The following is a 23,799-nucleotide window of genomic DNA, read 5'->3' as shown; positions in this document are numbered from 1 at the left end:
CAATATTAACAAATGGAGTCATTAGCAAAATGATGCTAAATTGTCAATTTTCATATTACCTACTTTTGACTCTGGATTCTATATTTTTTTGGACAGGTTACCTACTCTTGTGGTAAGACATTCTGGTACTCAGTCAATTATGAGCAACCAAAAGAAATAAAGTCAAATATATAAAAGGTGCAATTTAGGGGGGAAATTTACAGCTTTCTAATGTCATGTATAGAAAGCATTTTACAGTAAACTTTCCCTCAAAATTGTACCGATTAAAATCTTGAATTTACTTATTTATGTTGCTTTTGCTTGACCAAGTACAAGGATGTCCAACTGCAGAGAAATTAACCTGTCCAAAAAATGTAAATTCCAAAGTCAAAAGATGGTTACATAAAAATGATCAGATGCAGTTGACATTTCAGAATAGTTGAAATGTTTACTTTTGAATTGTTTATGTGTGTGGTCTGTTTTCAATATGATAGAATTTTATGCCACTGTCATACTAGTTTGAAAATGAGGTTTAATACACCATTCTACATTAGAAAACTCCTGTACCATTAGTCAGGAATATAACAATTATTATCCATTCATTTGATGTGAATTTCCATTTGATTAGGGACTTAACATTTGATTTTTCTCAGAGGTTGTTATTTTTGTGATTTTAATTTTTGCACTATATTCAAATAACAGGGTTGCTTTTGAAGAGTTGCCACAACTATAGTTGATTTGACATTATAACATTTTAGAACCTCAACTCCTTGTTTTCTAGGAAAAATTTTACCTGGTGAACAGCTAATCCAATACAAGAGAGTATTCTGTCTGGCATGTCCTTCATCTCTGTAGATAGGTCTGGGATACCTTCCATTAAAACTACAATTCAAAGTTTAAACATTGTTAAAGAAAAGACATTTCTTCATTGTGTCCAATATCCAATCTTATCAAAATCATAAGATCATATTCATTTTCTAGTTTGTCTTTGTGTAATGGATCCCATTGTGTAAAGGAGGGTAGTATATCTTACCTAACAATGACTTCACTGTTCAGCTAGCAAGCAAGCTAACCAAAGATAAAACCATTAGCTACACACTCATTGAAATCGGCTGTAAAAGGTATTCTATATTTATTAAAATAGCAGGTTAGGGTATATATATAAAATACTTTGACACCTCAGCTTTTAATCTGCTTTGTAGGTGGTTTTAGAAAACAAGTGCTTCTTTCCCCACAACCAACCCATGTTCTCCAAAACACTATTTATTTCTTGGAAAAGTTCTGAGGAGAACCCTTATATAGTTTAAATATATTTATTTATAGTGGATTGGGAAGCAAGTTATTGCATTTTATAAAAATCCCTTTCCACTTTGTGGGTGCAAGTACCGCCTTGTAGCTGGGTTAGCCTGCTCTTTTTCTAAATCTAGAAGGGTGTCTTTTAAAATTAAAATTACTTGCAAGAGATATTGCTCTCTTTAAACATGGGTTAGCCATTCATCATCCCCTTCCGATGGACTATCATGGTTTCTCAAGACCATACTCGCAAATGGTGTCAGAGGAGAGCCAAAAATTCTGTTCCTGAAATGTTCACCTCAAAAGGGGGATCTAACCAGGAACCTTTTTGTTAAAAGTCTGATGTGCTAACCACTACACCATAGCTCTCTCGAGAGAACTTATAAACATTTACATAAAATTTCAGTTTATAAGAATAGTTAGTTCTTAATCGAATATGTATGACTTTTACATCCATGTGCACCTCAAACAACAAAATTGGATTCTTCCTTGGAAGACAATCAAAACACTACTAGATTAAAAAAAAATCTGCATTTTTTATCTCTGCATAAGGTAATTAAGTTATGGAAAGGGTATAAACATGCAGTTGAATCACTTCACAGAAACCTGAATGTTTTGTCTGTCCACAGGTTAATGGTTCTGACTTACTCTGATCAGCCAATAATTCTTTCATATCAACAATGAAATATCCCTTTTCTTCCACATCATCCTAAAACATAAATACAAAACTGATATGTACAAATTATCTTGAGCTGGCAGACTAATAGGACAAAATGAATGATCAAAAGATCTGGTTTTCATAAGTCACAAGCAAGAAAATAGTGTGTTCTTACTGCATATGTAAATTGTTTCATTTAAACTTAGCAATTTCTGATTTAAATGAACCCAATGATGATTATGGTTTTGATTAATGCTGTCATTGTATTACAAAAAGAAAGCAATATTTAGTATTGAAGTTTTTAAGGGGAAGAAATGTTCTTAAAGACAAAAGTAAAAGAAAGCTCACTTTATTAGTAGGGGCTTCATGACTTTATTTTGGCTTAAATACTCTATTATTCAAAGGTATCATTAAAATATCTTCATGATAGAAACAACAGTATCAAATAAAACTAAAAATAAATAAACATTGCCAAAAAATCCCAGACACTTTGTAAAAATCAACTGTAAAATACTTGACTACAACATACCCATTTGTAAGACTGTGACCAACTCAGGAAATATTTCTCAAATACTTGAACCTTTTTAACTGTTGGAGAATGGTCATTATAAGCTGAAATTGAAAAAAAAGGTGAACTAATTTAGCTATTGCTAATGAATTTGTAGAAATGTAATGAAAAATTCAGGGAACCCCATCTTAGTACAAAACTACTGACCTGATTTTTCCAATTTTCAGGAAAAAAAATTATAGTTTCATGCTTCTATATTCCCTACAGATCTACAAAATATGTATTGAAAAGAAACTGAGATCTGACCTCTATTACAGTCTACATCATATATATGTGATAAGTAGAGAATGAGCATGTGTGAATGTCTGTTTACCTTCTTCTGGAAAGTAATACTTCCATCCTTTGTATGGGGACTGGACCTCAATAACAGTCTGTACCATCTGCGATGCAGGCCTTCTGTTGGGCTGTGGATCATCCATCATTCTTCCTCCCCTGCCCTGAGATTCTATAAACAGACTTCCTATTAAGTATGATCTAATATTTGATAGCAACATTTAATCAGCCTGCTTCTAATTTAAATATTTAGTTCAACTACAATATTTTGAACACTGTAAACAACAAAATACAAATTGTGAGTTTGCCTTTGTCATTTTTAGTGTGGTAAGAAAGTTCTTGTTAAACAATTTAGGATGAAAAGAAAACTTTGGCCTTCAACAAATTGTTATATATGATGCACATAAAAGGGAGGTAAAGTACAAGTATAATTTCTTGAGGAACCAAAAACAATTGATAATCTCAGGCTTGCACTTTTCAAACTTTTCATCTTTTTCTTGATAGAATGCTTATTATATTTCAAGTCAATATGTTAAATATATTAAAATTTGTGACCAGGCATAAGCACTGTTGTGTTAATTGTTCCCATGTTCCCAAAGGGTTATAAACATAAATGCAATAACTTTTCAATACACATTTAGTCCCACCAATATAATTTAAAGATATTTCAAATTCAATTTTCTTTGTTGTTTTGAGAGTTGCATGCAAAAAACACCATTCTCCAATCCCTCAAATCACTCTATTCCATTAACATGATTAGGCCATACAACTTATATTTTTTGCTAGATAGTAAGCATTCAACTATATATAATTCATATGACTAGTATTAGTACTTAGGAATATACAAATGTAATTTTACCATAAGTCGATACTAATAATAAATTTGATATTCACCACATAATTATGCAATTTAATGTTAAATAAATTTACGTGAATTGCCTCTCCCTCTGTTTCCATGGTGACTGTAGTAACGACCTCCACCACGACCTCTCCACCAGCCTCGACCTCTCCATCCTCTCCCTCCCTGCCAGCTACCAGCACTGGAGGTACTTGTTTGGCTCATCCTGATTGTACTTTATACCTTACAAAATAGTTAATTTAATAAAGACACATTATTCTTTCTTGTACATGTACATCATTGTACATATATACATTCAGAGATAATAATTTAAATGACAAACACACATATAATAGGATTCTGACCCCATCAATCTTTTTTCGAAAATATTTATATTGACAGTTATATATATTTTCCCAAAATTTATACAGTTAGCTAGTTTACCCACTGGTTTACATCTTTCTGTTTTAAAATGCAAAACTATAAATTATTAAATATTGAAGCAAATCAAGGGAAGTTTCAACTTCTTAGCAATGACCTTCTGGGTTGCTCATTAGGCAAACAGAGTTCCAAACCCCAAGCAACTACCGGTACAATGTTATTATTAACATATAATGGATAGAAATAGACAACCATTGCATCTCTTTGGATTTGTATGTAGTATACATGACCATTATAGCTTTTCATCTTTAATAGCCGCATTTTTGCGCCTGTCCCAAGTCAGGAGCCTCTGGCCTTTGTTAGTCTTGTATTATTTTAATTTTAGTTTCTTGTGTACAATTTGGAAATTAGTATGGCGTTCATTATCACTGGACTAGTATATATTTGTTTAGGGGCCAGCTGAAGGACGCCTCCGGGTGCGGGAATTTCTCGCTACATTGAAGACCTGTTGGTGACCCTCTGCTGTTGTTTTTTATTTGGTCGGGTTGTTGTCTCTTTGGCACATTCCCCATTTCCATTCTCAATTTTATTTTGCAGATGAATAAAGTTATAAAGAGTGGTATATGTCGCGAGACAGCATCCCCATAAAACACAAAAAAAGACATTTAAAGGTTATCTATTATTTAAGGGTATCTATGAAGTATGACAAGGATTCGTTTGTCTTTACATAACCTTTGTATTGAAATTGGTCGTTATGTTGGTACTAATAGAAATGAAAGAAATTGTATTTTTTGTGATTTAGGAGTAATAGAGGATGAATGTCATTTCATCCTTCAATGTAGTAGATATACTGATTTGCGAAAAAAATATGTAAAAAAATATTACTGGTCAAGGCCATCAACTTTTAAATAGATAGAATTATTGTCAGGTGAAAACACAAAACAGCTTTGTAATTTAAGAAAGTATATACATTTCTCTTTTAAATTAAGAAACAGTTTATTGTAACAAAAGATATTTTGTATTGATGAAACTTCTGACGTCACCTATTGTTTATTATGCAAATTGTTTATATTGTTTGTAATATGCCATATGTATAAGCTGTACATGTACCCGGTACTTGATTATACTGATGAGCCGTAAGGCTCAAAGTTAATAAAGAATTTGAATTTAAGTATGAAGTATGGAACAATCACTGACCTAGATCATTATTAATGCATGACCAATGACATTGAAAATTATGACTAATTAGTGCATGTTGTCAGATGGCTTGGACTATTCTGTCATAATTATTTAAGTGCTGACAGACTTCACCTCACAGTAGGAAAGGTCACTTAAATTACAATTCAATTCTTAGCAGATAGTAAATCAATTTTACAAAAAAAGAAATGGAAACATAGGAAAAACACTATTTGAAAAAAGATGCATTTGTGTGATTTTTCATTTTAATCATTAAGTCCAAAAATGCTTAATAATGAAATAAAGAAGACTATACCTACTAAAGGAGCTACCATAATGAACAATTTCTGATCAGGTAATATTTTTTATAAATTGTATTTAATTATTAACAAGTTCTTTTCTTCTCTATGTTCAATATACCCTTTAATGAATCATTAGAGTACATACCCTCTAACTTTTGAAAATCGTAAAGAGGTTTTTAGTGTGTAAACTTCATTTTAAGAGTAACTGCTTACTTACTTGCATGCATATATTTATTTTAGAAATTCATTATCATATTTCTTCTTTGTTTCTCATGTTATACTGATGAAGAGCCGTTTATTTATTTCTTCATCATTCTTTTATTTGCATGATTCTTGTAATAATTAACAATTGACCTGGTAGGAATGATTATGACAACAGATTTAATTTTGTCATACATCATTTTGTAGTTTATTCAAATGCATAAGAATTTCAGGGGGGATAGACACCATCGGAAAATGAAATTGCAACAGTGCAATTTCTCAAAAATGTGAATTGGTACCATGTATTATATGAAGGTACAAATATATCAGCTTCAAATTTCACTTGTTAATCAGAAGATGAAAGTGATGTCACAGGAATGGCAGATTTCTATTAGTTAATCAATGTTTACCAGTGTAGTTGTTTATTTCATTGACAGTTACAGGATTTTGTATACACTGTAAAATGGTGGCATTGAAAGATTTTAAAAGAAATATTGGTACAATGCATGAACTGCTAGATTATTGTGTTTCTTCTTTTCTACTAAAAACAATGCAATATAACACATTCAAGTTATTTGTATATAGAATAGAATAGAATAGAATATCTTTTATTTCCATAAGAGGTACCCTCAAGGGGCATAGTGCATATACATTCATGACAATATATAGTTACAAACAATTACAAATACAATAAAGCAAAACAACAAAACAGTATGCTTTAAAAAGTTAGACATTTTAAATATTACTTACAGTATCCCAGTGTTATATTATAAATGTTTACTCAAGGCAGGTGTTTTGATAAGAAATAGCCAAGTTGTTTTAAAATATTAATAGACTCACAGTTTAATAGCCAAATAAATTTATTGACCATATCCAAGGAGTAAAAATTTTTACATTCTTTAAATATCAGATCAAATAACATGTCTCTATCCTTAGAGTATACAGGACATTCTATAAGAAAATGAAGTTCATCTTCCACTTTATTCAAATTGCATTTATCACAAATTCTTTGATGAACTTCTAATTTGGAATATCTCCCAGTTTCAATTTTAAGTCTATGAGATGAAATCCTGAATTTTGTGATAGCTTTTCTCAAATCAAAATTTTTCAAGATATTTAAATAATTTTCTTTACAAAATGATGTTTTAAACTGACAATATGTTCTTAGTTTTCCTTGGCTATTTTGGCTATAAGCATTTTCCCAAGATTTGACATAGGATACTTTTAAACAATTAAGTAAACATTTTCTGAATTTGTATTTACTAAAATTAATGAAGTTACTAGGCAGGTCAATAATTTTACATAAGTGTCTGACACTGCTATACCAACTATTGTGATTTTTATCATCTAAATCTTTAGAGGTTTGTAAGTCTTTATATAATAAAGAGTCCTCAGGCATATTTTCAATTCTAAAATAATAATTCAGTAGATTTTTCACAATACTAATATAAATAGGAAATCTACCTAGTTCAGAGAGTACAGCAAAATTGCTGCTCTTTCTGTTTACACCCAAAATAAATTTTGTTATTTTCATGTGTAATTTATCTGGTTCAAGATCTGAATAAATTTTATCTAAGACTATATCATTTCTAAATTTACTACTCTTTGGGTTAAATGTACCCCAAATTTCAGAGGAATATAAAGAAATAGGTTTGATCATGTGATCAAATAGATGTAGACTGGTAGTAATTTTTGGATGTGAATGAATAACATCTTTGCATAATTTATAATAGCCTTTTAGACTCTTTTTGTACAATTCCTGTCTTGCATGAGAGAAGACTCCTGAAGCCGAAAATATAAGGCCTAAATACTTGTAGTGCTGTACACATTCCAGTTCAACTTGCTGAAGAGTAAATTTTTCATTGATAAGTCTACCTTGCTTATTAAATGCTAACATTTTTGTTTTATTGGTGTTTATGTTTAAGCACCAGTCAGAGCAAAACTTATCAACATTTTTTAACTTAGATTGAAGACCATATGATGTGGTAGAGAGCAAAACAATATCATCAGCATACATTAAACAATTAATATTAGTATCACCCAAAATCAGATCATCATCAACATTATCAATATATGATGGAAAGTCATTTATAAAAATTTTGAAAAGATTAGGGCTTAGGTTATCACCTTGTCGAACCCCTAATTTAACTCTAAAAGAGTCAGTTAAAATTTCCCCAGCTTTGACACAAGTTGAGCTAACATTGTACATGTTCTTTATAATGTTGTAAAAATTTCCTCCTAATCCCATCTGTAATAGTTTATATTTAATACCACTATGTATGACTGAATCAAACGCCTTTTTAAAATCTATAAAACAGGCATACAATTTTTTACCTGTGGAAAGTACCGAGTCAATCAGATTTTTAAGCAAAAACATATGATCAGATGTTCTGGACTTTTTAACAAAGCCAATTTGAAACTCAGTAATTAGACTGTTTTGTAATAAATATTTGTCAAGTCTATCATTTAAGATTGTATTAAAAAGTTTACCAATTGCACATGTAATTGAGATGCCTCTGTAGTTTGAGGGATCAGTTGGGTCCCCTGACTTAAAAAGGGGTAGAGTGTATCCTTCAGCCCAGCATTCGGGATATTTTCCTGTGTTAAGACATAAATTAAATAATTTTCTATAACATGGAACTAAACTATTGGCACTTGCCTTTAGCATTTCATTAGTTATAAAATCTAAGCCACAAGCTTTATTGTTTTTCAGCTGTGATATAGCTTTAAGTATTTCGGTATCAGTTATTGCAAAATCAAGTTTAGAAGAAGTCGAGTGTTTCTCAATGCTTTCGACTAAATTTTCTATATATTCATTACGCTTTTTGAATCTATTATCTAAAGAATTAAGTGACTTAAAATGATCTAACCAAATATCAGCAGCAATATTTTCTGAGGGATCACAACTATCGGATTCCTTGAGTTTTCTAACTAAATCCCAGTAGACCTGAGGATTATTACACTCTAGATTATCTAACTGATTTAAAATGTCTTCTCGAAATTTTCTTTTTTTATACTTTCTACTTTTATTATATTGTCTCAACAATTTATAGAATCTACCATGAATGTAAGGGTCATTTGGATATTTAGAATATAATTCAGCATAAGATACAACATTCTTTCTCATTTTTATAAGGTCTATATCAAAAAACTTTTTATTTGTGTATATTTTTCTTGAAGATTTTTTCGGTGGAGAAGGACGCCTCAAACATTTTTTAGAGGCTGTTAATAAAATTTCATTAAGTTTCACAGCCAGCTCATTAATATCAGAGCTGGTATCAAAATGTGAAATAAGATTTTTGCTGTCTTTATCTTGCAGAGCTAATTGAAAGGCCTGAGGGGAGTTTTCCTGCCATTTGAATTTACTACCCATGACTTTAGAATTCGGCTGTGGAATTATATCAAGGAAATGATGGCTAAGAATTTTCCATGATAATTTACAGTGACAGTCACTTAAAGTTGGGTTAAAAGTTGAAACATTAAAATACAAAATGTTTTGCATCAAACTATCTGAAGCCAGTAAATAATCGACAACACTGGTACCCATGTGATTATAGCATGTATATTTACCTAAAGAATCACCCAAAGTTCTACCGTTTAACAAACGAATTTGGTTCCCCAGGCATAATTCAATCAGCTCTTTACCTCTAGTATCGACTGTTGTATCTCTGCTGTTTCTAACATTTAAATTGAAATCAACTGGATAATTATCATTACTAATTGGAAGATGATCTGTACTGTCCGAGGACACAAAGTCTAATAGATTACCACAACGTGCATTAAAATCCCCACAAAGTAGGACATCACCCTTAGGCTTAAAATGTAATATGTCCTTTTCTAACAGCTGAAGTATATCAGTGGACAGATTTTTAGTATAAATGGATTGGGCTGGTGGATCATATGCCAAGCATAAATATAAATCATGATTAAAGTTAAAATAAGATTTATCAAATTTCATCCACTGAAAGTCTTTTTGTGAGTTCACTAGCAAAGAAATATGAGGCTTTAGGGCCTGTTTGATAAATATAGCTAACCCTCCAAAATATCTACCGTTGCCAGAAATGGGTCGACAAACAGGGTAGTATTTATAACCATCTATAGAGAGGGGGGTATTATACCCTATGTGTGTTTCCGCTAGGAGAATAATATCATATGCTTTGATCTCGGACAGAAACATATCGTCGTCCAATTTGTTCATACCACCATGCACTATGCCTCCAACATTCCAGAAGCAAAATTTAAGATCTTTCTTTACTTTTGGTTTACTAGAATTACATGCATTACCTTGAGATCTTGATGGAACAGATCTATTAGCTTTACTATGACACATAATAACAAGATGTTAAAATACAAATAATCAAAGAGCTGATAGCTCTGAAGTGGAAGAAGGTGAATAAAAGGTAACTTGAATTACCATAAAAGCAGCCCCACTAACCCAGGCTGCTTTGTTCCATTATCGTTATAATGTATTTTTTTTCTTCAAACAAGAAAAGGTCATAAGTACATGGATTTCCCATCCGTACAATCATTTTCTATGTTCAGTTGACTATGAAAATTTGGTAAAATCTTTAATTTGGCAGTAAAATTAAGAAGATCATATCATAAGGAACACATGTGTACTAAGTTTCAAGTTGATTGGATTTCAACTTCATCAAAAACTACCTCGACCCTAAACTTTATAACCAGAAGCAGGACGGACGGACAGACTAGAAAACATATTGCCCACAAATGGAGCTTAAAAAAGTACGACTCGTTACATACCCGCCAACTTTTGAAAGTTCCCAATTCCCCAATCTAATTAAAAACCGATCTCTCATCGCTCCTGTTTCTGATATGTCGCGTGGGAGATCTAACGAAACCCGCTTTGAGGTCACATGTGAGTGAACTAAAAGTCATGAATTTATAAAGATATGCAAATGAGTTGATGACCTATTAATAAGCCAATCAAAAAAGTTTATGAATTATTTTGACTGACGATTTCGTCGTAAATAAAATGAGTTACATCCCTTTGCCTTACGTTAAACTTCCAAGATCGTGGAAGACTCAATTTCATTGGTCGAAAAAGACACACCTACGAGGTCACTCACATGTGACCTCAAAGCGGGTTTCGTTAGATCTCCCACGCGACATATCAGAAACAGGAGCGATGAGAGATCGGTTTTTAATTAGATTGCCAATTCCCATATGGGTTTTTCCTGCACAAATTTTTTTTTTTTTAAAGGTTACAATTTTTAGCGATGTATTTTGCACGATCTTGATTGTCTAGAAAAAGTGTCATATTTGTATGATTAACTTACATGCCTTTTTCTTAAGTCTGTTTGCATGATTCTAGTTTTAATTCGGTAGAAAAAATATACATGAAGCTAGCAGACCAGGGTTTATTTTCCAGAGTAAGAATATTAGATGCTTGTTGAAATTTCCAATTTTAAATTATGCACAAAGATGGACCTTTAACAGGTTGGGAACAACACTCCAAATGAGATTAACCTAACTGGAAGATCAGTATAACCCACTGTAAAAAATGAGCACCAAAAAAGTCATTTATATTCATATTATTTGATGAAACTTTTCCCCAAGAACTATGCATCTATAAAGTACTGAATAGTCAAAACATGTCAAAAGAATTTTCTGTTGTTTCTAAACTTATATCTTTTTGCGTAAACCCCTGAGGGTTTACGCAGTATATATTGGACGAGTGATGTAGTCTTTCGGAACACCGGATGTTAGTCGGAACACTTCTGGTCTTTCTATGACCACCTTTCAAATATATGCGCAATAGCTATGACCACCTTTCAAATGCATGCGCAATAGCTTACAAATCTGTTGAATATGCATTAGCATCTTAAGTTGCTATAGAGATATTTTACGTATGATCTGAAATTTATTATGATATAATATTTTCTTGCACACGATTACAAGCTGCTAATATTAACCTACATGCGTAGTATTTTAATTAGTCAAACGATGTAACCAACTGTGTTTAGATATGAGATAAGATTTCATGTAAACAATGCGCTTTATATTCTGAACGAGAATAATTAAAAATAAAATCTTTAGAAAGAGTTTTAGTAGCATTTTATTTTAGATTTTACGTTTAGTGAAGATGTACATGTTGTAAAAAGCAAGCTATTTATTTTTTTTTATACTGAAATTAAAGGGAAATCTTTCTTGCATATGATTAAATTACAGTTATTTTTTTTGGTTAAATATTTAATAACTTTAATAAAAAAAAAATGGTTATTAAAAATAAAATTAAATAGATATTGAATATGAAAAAATGAAATATTTTGAACGAGAACAATTAAAAATAATATCTTTAAAAAAAGTATTAGCACTTTTTGAAATTTTACGTCTAGGATAGACCAAGGACATGGAAATATAATCATAAATACGTGCCTCAAATAGGTGTAAAAACGAGGATTTTAAAAAAAATCGTTTATTGAAAATAACGTTAAAATTAATTATGAAAGTTATGTCCGTATTTATTTTCATTAATATTGCAAATTTAAAGTTATTTTCTTTGTTTAAATATTGCAACATTATTTACTTTTTTTTAATAACCTCTGAATCCTTTTCGTCATTAAAATGCGACTGATAAGTATAGATATTCAATATGAAGGGGGAAAAAATAACCGTGACTGAAATCTAAATCTAAAATTTATTTTAAAAAAATACACATTTGACCATGCAGATGTAAGAAATGATACTTCAAGCAATGAAACAACGAATTAAATGTGCCACTTTAATTACGACTGATAACCTAAAAATGAATCATGCATGCATTTTTAGCAGACTTAACCAGGTCGGCGATAAGATATCGAATATAAAAAAAGAAGATATCGGGTTTGGTGTCAATGAGAGAACTATCTGCAAGAAACCAAAATAACACAGAAATACAAACTATGGGTCACCGTACGGCCTTCAACAACAGGCAAAGCACGTACCGCATAGTCGGTTATAAAAGGCCCCGAAATGACAATGTAAAACAATCAGTCAAAAAAGAAAATTAACAAAGTCCGTATCATCGTATGCGTAACTTAGTTGCTCACCAGAGGAACTTTACGCAAGCGTTTAAACACGCGTTCCATAAGTTTGAAGTACGTCGAAATGCAAAGGTATACGCTTGGTGAACGCTTTTACTTCAGGAAAATTTTAATGGAACATAAATAAAATCATTCAGCTCAAGTGTTTGTCAAACGTATATACATGTACCTGTAAACTGCACGCACATAATATACACGCTACACGAGCGTTGTAAACGCTACAGATAAGTTTTAGACACGTTAAGGGCACATTGCATACAAAAATACTCGTCGCCTTAAAGCTTTCATTTAGGAAAAGAAGTCCGATACGGGTGAAACTTCATCAAACCTACAGAAGATATTACACCCTCTCTAACCATGCAACATGGGACTAGACATAGAAGTACAGGAACTACTCACATTAGTTTGAGCTGTACAAGATCTACAAAAATATCCCGCCTGCCTCAAAGGTGCATATAGGATCGACCATGGTCCAGCACTAATGATACAAATACCAACCAGAGTTACAATGACGTGGTAGTAAGTCTTTAAAGGCCACCGAGCGGCCTCCAAAAATGAAAAAAAAACTACTATTTAGTCGGCTATTAAATGCCCCGACCATTAAGATTTAAAAACAAAAATCAAACAAAACTAAACAGCCTTATTGATAACAAAATAATTTACGAAAACAACTTGACCGACATGAATTATGAACAACAACCACTGTACTACATGTTTCTGGCTTTAGAATGGACATTGGCACATAAACAATGGGGTGGCCATAAACCCAACCCTCCCAAATGAACCAAACCTTAAGGACAACACATCGCAAGAAAAATGGGTACGGTGCACAATAATCACTTACATAAAAACAATAGACACAAATCACTGAAATAATCGCACTTACCGAAAGCTATTTCAAAGCTAGTGAACATGTAGACGAACCAGTGGACATAGACGGACTGGTAAACATGTAAACAGATGGGCGAATGTGACAGACTTATTGACAAACATTCACATATAGACAGACCTGCAGTTGGGAATGTAGGAAGACCAGGAGAAACGCTAAGGTACGCTTTACGCACACCCAATACACGCTTTAAGCTCGTTGTGCACACGCTACAGATATGATTGACAGGTTGAATGCATCAAAATTACTAGCGTTTTGGTAGCGTGCATGATTTTTTTTACCTCGGCCGACGTACGTCGGATCTATACGTTGATGTGTGAAGCCGGTATTACATTATTTAAACCACTAAACAGGCAATGTCAGTTTCTAATTCTTATGCACAACAAAAGTAATATAAGACAATACATCTTTATTAAACAATTATCTAATATATATATAATGCCAAACAAGCATTTGGGTTTACGATTGCATTTCTTTTTTTAAAGAAAGCAACTTGTTTAATAATTTGACCCCTCATTTAGAAAAGTTGTTCCAAATATGAATTTTCCCACTTTTGAGTTTAATAAAAATCTTCAAAATGTACTTTATTTTTTTTCAACAGTAAAATGACCCCTTGTTTTAGGGACAGTCCCTCATTTAAGGGACACCACTCATAATTGGGGTGGGGGTGGGGTGGGGGTCCCAACCTAAATACAAAAATAAAATATGTTACAACCAGTATTATGTCAATAAATTGTCAATAAATTAGTGAAAAAATACTATTTACTATCTTTATCATGTTTTTGGTAGTACAGTAGACTCCGGCCAATGGGATACCCAGATTGTCAGCTAAAAATATCTGATTACCCGATATATTCAATAAGACGATGAATGTATATTCATTAAATATTCTACAATAATGAGTAGATCTATTGCTTAATATGTGAAAGGGCTGGAGGATTGATGGAGTGATTTTTATCAAATGAATAACATCACCACGATGTTTGTGAAATAAAATTATCAGCTGATTATGTAGCTAATGAATAAATTTGTTTCCACTTGCAGTTTTTAAATCCTATATTTATTAAAATCAATTAAATGTCCTGAAGTATTTATGTAAATTATTATCTTCCATCCATAGTTTGTCTTTACTTGTTTAGTAAACAAATTATTTACATTTTCACACAGGTAAACTAATTTGGCTATAAATAGATTAAAGCATGTCTGTGTAGAATCTCTTATCAAAAATCGTAATTGTTATAATTTTATTTCTTTAAATAATCAAATTTAAATTTATGAAAATATTCATGATTGATAAAATAGTATTGCTTGAAGTTTACGCTTTCAGAGACTATTTATGTTTAGGTCATGGTTCTTCACAAACCAATATGGCCGACTCACGTGATTACCTTTGCACATGTGAAAAAAATATTTCTGACAAAAGTCAGATTTCTCTTGTCAAAAGGAATTTATATTTATATTGCAATACATTCTTCAGAAGGAGGTACATTGAGTTTCAATTATATTTCTTTTTCTATGAGCTTAGATTTTAATCACATTCTCCAAACAGCAACGTATTGCTCTTGTCAACTGAGTCTTGAATAATTTTATAAATAGATTCAAACCATTTGGAGTAGAAGGGCATCTAATTCACATGACAAAGGAAAACAATGAATTAAGACAACAATTTAATAAGAAATATATCCTTTTTATTTACAAAAAAACAAAATCTTCTTGTCTGCAGGATTGCAAATTCGTAACTTCAAGGGCGAACTTGTAAACAGGGCGAGTTGTCCCGATACCAATTTCACGCATGCGTAATACAAATATCTACAGTTAAAACATCCTGTGACAAGTAAACAAATAACGTTCATATGGCTGAGATGAAATCTGATAATTTACATAAATAAAAGGGTCATATTTACGATAGTGATTGTTTTTCAATCCTAATTTACAAATTAAATGATTCAGATGCCTAATCATGTGTAAAAATCGGTGTCAGAAATCTTAAGTTGTTATGAAATTGTAATACACGAAACGAATGCGGCATACGGAGGCTCAATGCCAAAGGCCAGCCCCTTAAGTCTTCAGAAGACTTGACGTCTTCTTCCACTAAAAATATAAGGTAATGCTCTTACAATAAAATTGAGCAGTTATAGATAAACAATGTTCTATTGCTACAGGGTGTCTAGACAACACAAACTGCTGTATATCAAGTGTATATTTAACTTTTTATAATACTTGTTTGGTCTTAAATATTAAGTTATTTGGAGTAAAAGATATTCAAACTTTCTTATTTTTTTTTTTTTTTTTTTAACAAATACTAAAAACAAAACAGAAAGCAAAACCAAAAAAACAAACAAATTCAAATTAAAGCTTAGACTTTCTATGTACTCTAAATGAAAACAAAATTTTCTATAGGCACAGATAACTCAAAAAGTGAGTGTTGTTTTTTTTTTTGAGAATTTACAAAAGTAAGATATTTGTACTAAAAATGAGACAGTGTACAAAATTTAGTAATCAACCACTTGATTTGTATGGGTCAATTTACTATTTTATGACAGTTTTTGCAAAAATAAAATAAAAAATCAACATAAAGGCAAAAGGTCAACTTAGTTCCATCTGTCACCCCAATAGTCTCCATAATAATAGCCGTATCTTTGGTTGTTATAATTGTAAGGTTTTTTGGAACTCTTCGTCGATGGTTGACAGTTAAGTATTTCTTCACATGACCGCTTAATGTTTGATGCGAGACGGGCAACACCTTGATCTGTTAAATGGAAGCCGTCGTCTTTTATAAACCTATCAATAGGTTTTCCTCTTGTTGCTAGGTTGTCATTGTCGCATAGAGAGACGAAATTGTATTTTATAAAATGATTCCTCACAAGGGCATTGACTAAGTGCACTTGGTTGTTATAAGTGTCTTTGTCTTTTCTAACGGTGGCAAGCGAGATATATATTCATTGACTAGTTATACACAGACGGCATGGCATTTTGGGAAGGGAGTCTGACCTGGGTTGCAATTCTTGTAATAACCTAGTCCAAATAATTATGACGTCTGGCAAGGCTATTTTAATTTTTTTCTGGGACGCCTTCCTTCGACGTTGTAGGAAGGCGTCCCAGACGTCATAATTATTTGGACTAGCCTTATAAGGGCTGATATAAATACTATGCAATCAATATAATAACTTATAGTAATAAATCCTCTGTCTGGAATGGGATGACAATACTTTATGGTCTTTAAAAAATTGATCTTGATAGGTTTACGGTGATACATCCAAGGATATTAATACACTGCATGTGCGTCAAGTAATTTACTTAAGTGGGGCCCCCCTTACAATATCGCTAAAGGTTTTAGCTGGTTCTTCTGCAGTCTGAATGTTGGTATGGAGGTAATAATACTGAGAAATTCCCAAGAATGACTTCAGTTGATACAGATAATAACCAAGCTCTGTGGCCCATAAATTTATAAAATATAATTAATATTCTAAGATCAATCAGACACATATGAGTATTATATGTTTCTCTGGATGGACTTCATTCGCAACTACCAGAAAAAAAAGACCTGTGGTTATATTTCTCTACTGTATATCAGAGACATATATGCATGTATTTCTCTGTGTATATAGATACAAATTTCGAAAATTCGTGTAAAAATTTCAAGGAAAACATATTTAAAATCATAAATAATGTATGCCCCTGAAGCATTATACAATGAAACTATCGATATACCATATTACGCTATTTCAAACAGGTTGCAAGGTATTTATTCAACTGTTGAGTTCTACTTTCACTTTTGATTAGATTTCCCGCGTAATTTGGCCTTTAAAATAATTCCGGGTCATATCGGAAAAAGACTTGTGACAATTACGGATTTGTATGTTAGCGAAATGAGGGGTTTGATATCATGATGTTTAAAGAGGGTCTTTAAAGAATAGGAAGTAAATGGCAAAAATATGAAAAAGAGTAAAATTTGGCTAAAAAATAATTAAATAATCTATAATGGGGCGCAAAGTATAAAGGACACCTGTCGACGAGACTATGATAAAAAAAAAAGGCAATATATACGGCAAATCCTGCTGGGTAATACAAGTTTGAATATGAATAAAATACAGAAATAAAACAGATGATAAAGAAGAATATCTCACTATATATATCCTGGTCTAATTACAGAAAAAAATACTATAAAACTCATTCTCATTAGAATTTTACAAAATTAGCATTATTTCTAAAGATAACGAAATTTGCCCAAATAAAGTTAAATTAGTTAGACACTACAAGATATCTAGACCATCGTCTATATCCCCAATGGGAAGTAATGCGAGTGAACTAAACATGAAATATTAATCATCCTTTTATAATTTTAAATGTTCCATGATAATATTTCGATTACCATGTAAAATGTAAAAGGCATTTGTTTTTAAGATCAATTTGTGTAAAAGACAAATGATATCAAAGTGTGGTCTCTGGAACACTGATCCGATTTATAATGTTAAAGCAGCAAGCCGGTCAAAAGTGTGACTTGGCTTTCTTTTCGGTGCCATTGGGGGAATAAACTTCTGAAAGTGACAGGCAAAAAAAGAAGCTTCTCTATTATAGTCTAGAAGTGAGTGTCTTCTTTTCATTTTCATTTTTCAACTAAAAAAATGTTGCCAGTCAAAACTGTGGTGGTTGATAATAACACATAGCTCTCATCAATACTTGTATATTTGGAACCACCAAATCAGTTTAAAAAGTTGTAATTGGATTGGAAAAGATACATACAAAGATCTCATGATTGTTTTGAGACATATGATACAATTGAATTCTGTTGATATTAATGAAGGCGTCAATTCATTTGATTTCATCTGGTTTACATACGCGGTCAATCATTTATGGGGGTGTTTTCTTCGACACCTCTTTAATGTGTACTTGTATGATACCGTTTTAAAAGTTTTTGAATGGTTGATTATATCCCGTTTTCAACCATAGATTTCCACTGCTCGTATTAATACAGTATTAAATTGTTTACGTGTAGTATAAATTAACAAATGGTTAACATGCTTGGACATTTCTAGAAGCATATATTTAGTAGAGCTTTACGAGCAAACGAGTGGATAAAAATCTGAAATTCAAATCTCAGATTAATATCTTCCATGCTATCTAAAAGCCCGTTAGCCGATTATACAAATTTCTAAATGGCCTTAATGTAAGCATAAAACAAGTAGTACATGTGTAAACCAATAACACTTCAACAACATTGTAAATATAATTAAATCGTGACACCCAGAGACCTATGAAGCTTGTACTATTGCAATATGATCATAATATATATTCCTTATCTTTCATGAATATTTAATACGGTTCCATCAGTGACTGAGAGAGGGATTCATTAAATTTTCAGTGTGATCCATAAAAGCCACAACAACCATAACTCTCAATAGTATTGTTACTAAATACAATAAAACTAAGGATTATTATTACACACACTAACTCGTCACTGAACTGGACGGAATAGAAAAATCTTTCAAAGTAAGCATAACTTTAATAGTATATTTTGTATTTTAACTTTTTTTTTTACTTTTTCTTTTATCTATAATTATGCATCGTTTCAACTACTTTTTGAAAACCTGTAAACAAATGTAATGAAGTGCTTTCTGGAAATATTTACAACCGAAACACATTATTATAAAACACATAATTATAAAACCTTTATTTCTCGATAAAGAATTCAAAACGACACCCTATTATTGCAGTTATATGTATAGAGAAATAGTTTTTGCATATGATTTTTTATTCCTTTATATTTATATAGGTTCAATCAGGTTATACACCCATGAAGAAAAACAAGCTTACTGCATCTAATTCAACGTATGTTTATGAATTCATATCCAACTAAACGTGTATTTCCTATACAACCAGTCCCCCTCTCTTTCAAACTTCTAGAATAAATGAAAGTTTGAAGAGAAAAGGGGAGAGCAAAGTTCCTCCTTTTGTGATTGAAAAATATTCAGCATTTAGTTAAAAATTCAGCGCTTATTTATTCCAGTCACAAAATAAAATAAAGGATCCTAGTCGTTTTAATGACGTTTGTATGTATATTTTAGATTTTTAAAAGACGCCAGACAATTTGTTCATGACTTCTTGTTAGTTCCGTAAAGCAGAAACATGCCAGCCTTTTATGTTCCAGCCAGTGAAACACCAAAGAAACAACACAAACTCCAACAACAGTACAGCCTTGATGAACGAAAGCTCATGTCCGACATTTTATATGATGATCTGAACAGTAAACGATGTAGGTATGCTTTAATAGAACAATATTTACTGGAAATGACATTGATATATATATATCCCATGTTTGCTTTTTAAGGGATAAATATTCGTCATTAATTCTTGAAAACTAGAATCTCACAAATATCTTAACGTGATCAATGGTTGTCTAGATATTTGCATTGTCTCTGTATTTCATAACGATGTTGCCGAGCAACTTATGACTTCTTTGCTCGATATAGTTTATTTGTTTTATAATACTCTGTATCTGTGTTATTCATGTTATCACCATTTAACCAAAGAATACAATTAAAACCGATGACAATGTCTTCTCATGTGGAACTTTTTTCCCGTATTTAATGCCTCACTGTAATGTAATGAAAGTGGAAGAACTGTAGTACACATACAGTTGTTTTGTTTTGTCAATAACTTATAGGGATGTTGTCATCAGGACCATTCCAGAGCATCTGAGTTTATCGAGTTTCTTTGTGGGATTCGTGTTTTGCTTATTTCTTCAGTTTTCTGCACATCTGTTATTTGTGGATACATTTTTTTCCATTCCGTTTGTTCCTATTGAGCACGGAATTGTCTGTTATCTTTAACTTGTGTTTTTATTGCACCTTTGGAACCTTTTGAATTTATTTGTGATCGTTTGTGTTTTTTGTTTGTTTGTGTTAGATATATATTTCAGCATTTATTTCTCAATTCCAGTGTGCTATTGCTATATGTACATATTTCTACTATGTTGACAAACTTCCTTTCTTTTATCCAGCTACAGTGAAGTTTGACAGAGATGAAAGGCGTATAATAGCAGAAATCGCTCGACAGAAAGATTTGGAATCCAAAGGTATTGTTTTTGTTTTGATTATAGGCACAAATAAACATTTCAATGTTGCAATCAAGCAAAGGAGCTCTTTCATAGATAAAACCAACAAATAAACACAATAAACTATTATATCAAATAATTCAATCATGAATATACCCGTAAAAAACCTACGCGACCTTCTTTACGAGTGAGGACTTAGGTATATTAAGTTAGAAATCTTCAAAAACAACAATACACATGTGAACAGTACATAAAACACTTAAATAACAAGCACTATATCTATGAAGCATACTTGTCAGTACTTATTTCTTATTTCCGTTGGGAGTGGCACCTTTTGCTTACACCATTTTTAAAGTAAACCATTATAGGTCAAAGTACGGTCTTTAACACGGAGCCGTGGCTCACACCAAACTGCAAGCTATGAAGGGTTCCAAAAATGACATGTGTTAAACCATTTAAACGGGGAACACCAACGGTCTAATATATTAAAGACGAGAAACGAGAAATAACATAAACGGTACCAATTTTCCTGCACCAGATGCGCATTTCGACAATAAATGTCTCTTCTGTGATGCTGATGGCCAAAATATTTGAAATCCAAAGCCTATATAAAAGATGAAGAGCTATAATCCAACAGGTCCAAAAAATATAGCCAAATCCGTGAAAGGAATCAGAGCTTTGCGTGAGGGAGATACGAGAAAAACTTACTATGAACCACATCAACAAACGACAACTACTGAACATCAGATTCATGACTTAGGACAGGTGCAAACAAATGCAGCAGGTTTAAAATGTTACTTTGAGAACCCCAAGAAGTTAAGTTTTAACTAATGGAGAAGCTTTTTAAACGAAAATTATTAATATACTTATTTACTTCATTTCAATAATTTCAGTTGAACAGTGTAAACAATTTGAAGAAAAACGGCATCAAAATCTGGCGAAGCGAGACGAAATAGAGGCGGAGAAGAAAGCTCGCGCTCAAGAGAAATTAAGACGGACACAGTCAACAACCAAACCAGATCTTGTATCGGACACTGTGAAAAAATATGAAACAAAACGTTCAGAAGTGTTAGAAAGAATTCAGAAAAAGGAACAGGGGAAAAAAATGAAATTAGATAACGCAATGAATAGAGAAAAACCAAACTATTCTACCTCTGTTACAAAAAAATACGACGAGAAGAGGGCGGAAGTTCTTGAACGGATTCAAAAGAAACAAGAGGAAACCAAACTTAAATACGAACAAAAAATAAACAAAGTGGTTCCTGATAAATCTGCCATGATTCCAGACATAGCGAAATCTTATGACAATCGAAGGGCTGAAGTCTTGGAAAGATTAAAACAAAGCGAAGACGAGAAGAAAATGAAGCTAGAAAAGAAATTGGACCGTGTTGAAAATGCGCACCAAAGATATAAGGAAAATCTTCTGTGCGTCAGGGAAAAATCTGTAATGGGCAGAACTTTTGATTTTGATGATATAAGAGAAGAAAATGGAGGGTCGAGCGACGATGAAAAGGACGACGAAGATTCTGGAATAAGTCTTGATAACTCATATCAAGATACAGATTCACAGAGTAGTAGTAGCTCATGTGACAGGAAACGAAGCACATACAGGAATCATCGCCACCTAACGTCGAGCTATGGTTCATTTAGTCAGAGAACAGTTTTGCCACCGATAGGATGAAATTAGAATTTTACGGTAGTGTTCTTAGACTTACCCGGTATAAGCGATATGTGCTTAAAGTAACACTCTCATGACTTTTTTTTTGCTAGCTATGTAACACAATGCATATAAACCTAAAAGTTGAGAATGGCAAAAGGAACGCTCTGTACTTTTTGGAGTGTGAACTATAATTGTAAAAATGTAGAATATCTCAGCAACATTCTTTTATTAATGATCTAAGTGAACGATACATTCCATACATGCATATTTGTGCTTAAATTCTTAATTGTGTAATAAAGTTTCCTATTGGTTAATTTCCCTTTTTTTACGGTTATGTTCCCTTTGGCACCGTCTTACGGTATAAACACATCTCAACTCGTTCGCTATTGCCGTGTCTGCAGTGACGTTTTGGATTTTGATGATCGTAATCTATGTATTACTGATAAATTATTAAGTCAAAGTCAGGAATTTCGTAATCACACATTACTGATACCTTCACTGAAATCTTGCATAGATACAAAGATTTTTTCTGCAAGTTTGGCTGTACCTGTAGAATTTTTTTTTAACGGAACAGCACATCCTAAACTTAACGTTGATGGTGTAAACCGAGCCCTGGAATTTAGATATTAATGATGTTTTAGTTATATGTATGTACATATAACATTAAAACATTTTAATATTATTAATTTATCTTCTTTAAAAAGTATTTGATATCATGAGTATTCATTGAAGATATGAATTTATAACAAGCGATTAAGAATTTTATGGCACTTGATGATGTCTACGTATTCATCATGTTTATAGATCGGTTAAAAACCTAAAACGAATATTACGGTAATGGAAATCTAGGCGATAGCTATACACCGGAATGCCCTCACGGTCATCCTCTGTAAAAATAAATATTCCAGGGAATTTTTCGTGTTACTTGCAGTAACTTACCGCGTAAATTCCTTGGCCAACTAGAATAAGATGCACTTTTTAAGTGTGGCGGTTTTATTGATTACCTTCATCAGGACTGCTATAGCCGAAACATTTGATAGTCAATGATGTATAGATATACGTATAAAGCAAACCTAGATGAAACATAAAAACACATACAGGACATATGTTAATGCCTTGTAAATCTCGTAAGAAAAAGGAGACGAATAGCAAGAATACATTTTAGAATCCAAAAATAGCAAGAATGAAGGGAACATAAATATTTTCATATTAAGTACAAACATGATGATGAAATGTGGCATGACCGTCAATGAGACAGTTTTTCACAACAGTCCAAACTTTAAACGGGTATTTAAGCAGGTAAGGATCGCGTTACGCTCTTGAACAGTGAGTAAAACTCTGGTCCCATACCGTATCTATAAAACTCCATAAAATGATAAAATTTGAAGCAATCAAAAGAGAAAACCAACAGTCTTTTTTATAACAATCAAAATATGACAGACAGCAACCAACAACACACACCGAATTAAAGGCACCTGACTTGG

General features: G+C 32.1%; 2 protein-coding genes across 3 annotated transcripts in view; one reads left to right on the top strand and one right to left on the bottom strand.

The window, feature by feature from the left end:
• LOC143082502 (DNA helicase MCM8-like) overlaps window positions 1-17,410 on the bottom strand; it is a 44,692-nt gene extending 27,282 nt beyond the window's left edge. For both annotated transcript variants that reach the window (XM_076258199.1, XM_076258198.1), the window contains exons 1-6: window positions 17,313-17,410; window positions 3,702-3,852; window positions 2,812-2,943; window positions 2,460-2,542; window positions 1,921-1,981; window positions 773-861 (exon numbers count right to left, since the gene is read on the bottom strand). In XM_076258199.1, coding sequence (XP_076114314.1) covers window positions 773-861; window positions 1,921-1,981; window positions 2,460-2,542; window positions 2,812-2,943; window positions 3,702-3,834 — 498 coding nt within the window. In that variant the 5' untranslated portion in view covers window positions 3,835-3,852; window positions 17,313-17,410. The remainder of the gene's footprint in view (window positions 1-772; window positions 862-1,920; window positions 1,982-2,459; window positions 2,543-2,811; window positions 2,944-3,701; window positions 3,853-17,312) is intronic.
• On the top strand, window positions 5,286-22,629 carry LOC143082504 (uncharacterized). The gene is made up of 5 exons (XM_076258201.1): window positions 5,286-5,521; window positions 19,375-19,430; window positions 19,667-19,854; window positions 20,602-20,676; window positions 21,549-22,629. The coding sequence occupies exons 3-5, from the start codon at window positions 19,728-19,730 to the stop codon at window positions 22,334-22,336; spliced, it is 990 nt and encodes a 329-aa protein (XP_076114316.1). The 5' UTR covers window positions 5,286-5,521; window positions 19,375-19,430; window positions 19,667-19,727; the 3' UTR covers window positions 22,337-22,629.
• Window positions 22,630-23,799: the final 1,170 nt, after the last annotated feature.

Source organism: Mytilus galloprovincialis, chromosome 7, assembly GCF_965363235.1.
Source record: "Mytilus galloprovincialis chromosome 7, xbMytGall1.hap1.1, whole genome shotgun sequence".
Classification (NCBI taxonomy): Eukaryota; Metazoa; Mollusca; class Bivalvia; order Mytilida; family Mytilidae; genus Mytilus; species Mytilus galloprovincialis.
The sequence above is the reverse complement of the archived record's forward strand: the minus strand, read 5'-3'. Positions and strand labels throughout refer to the sequence as shown.

What these genes read in the sequence shown, in the direction of transcription:
- LOC143082504 (XM_076258201.1), top strand. Translation starts at nt 19,728, where the DNA reads ATGCCAGCCTTTTATGTTCCAGCCAGTGAAACACCAAAGAAACAACAC. An exon ending in TGATCTGAACAGTAAACGAT is followed by an intron (nt 19,855 to 20,601) that starts GTAGGTATGCTT and finishes TCTTTTATCCAG; the next exon opens with CTACAGTGAAGTTTGACAGA. An exon ending in GAAAGATTTGGAATCCAAAG is followed by an intron (nt 20,677 to 21,548) that starts GTATTGTTTTTG and finishes CAATAATTTCAG; the next exon opens with TTGAACAGTGTAAACAATTT.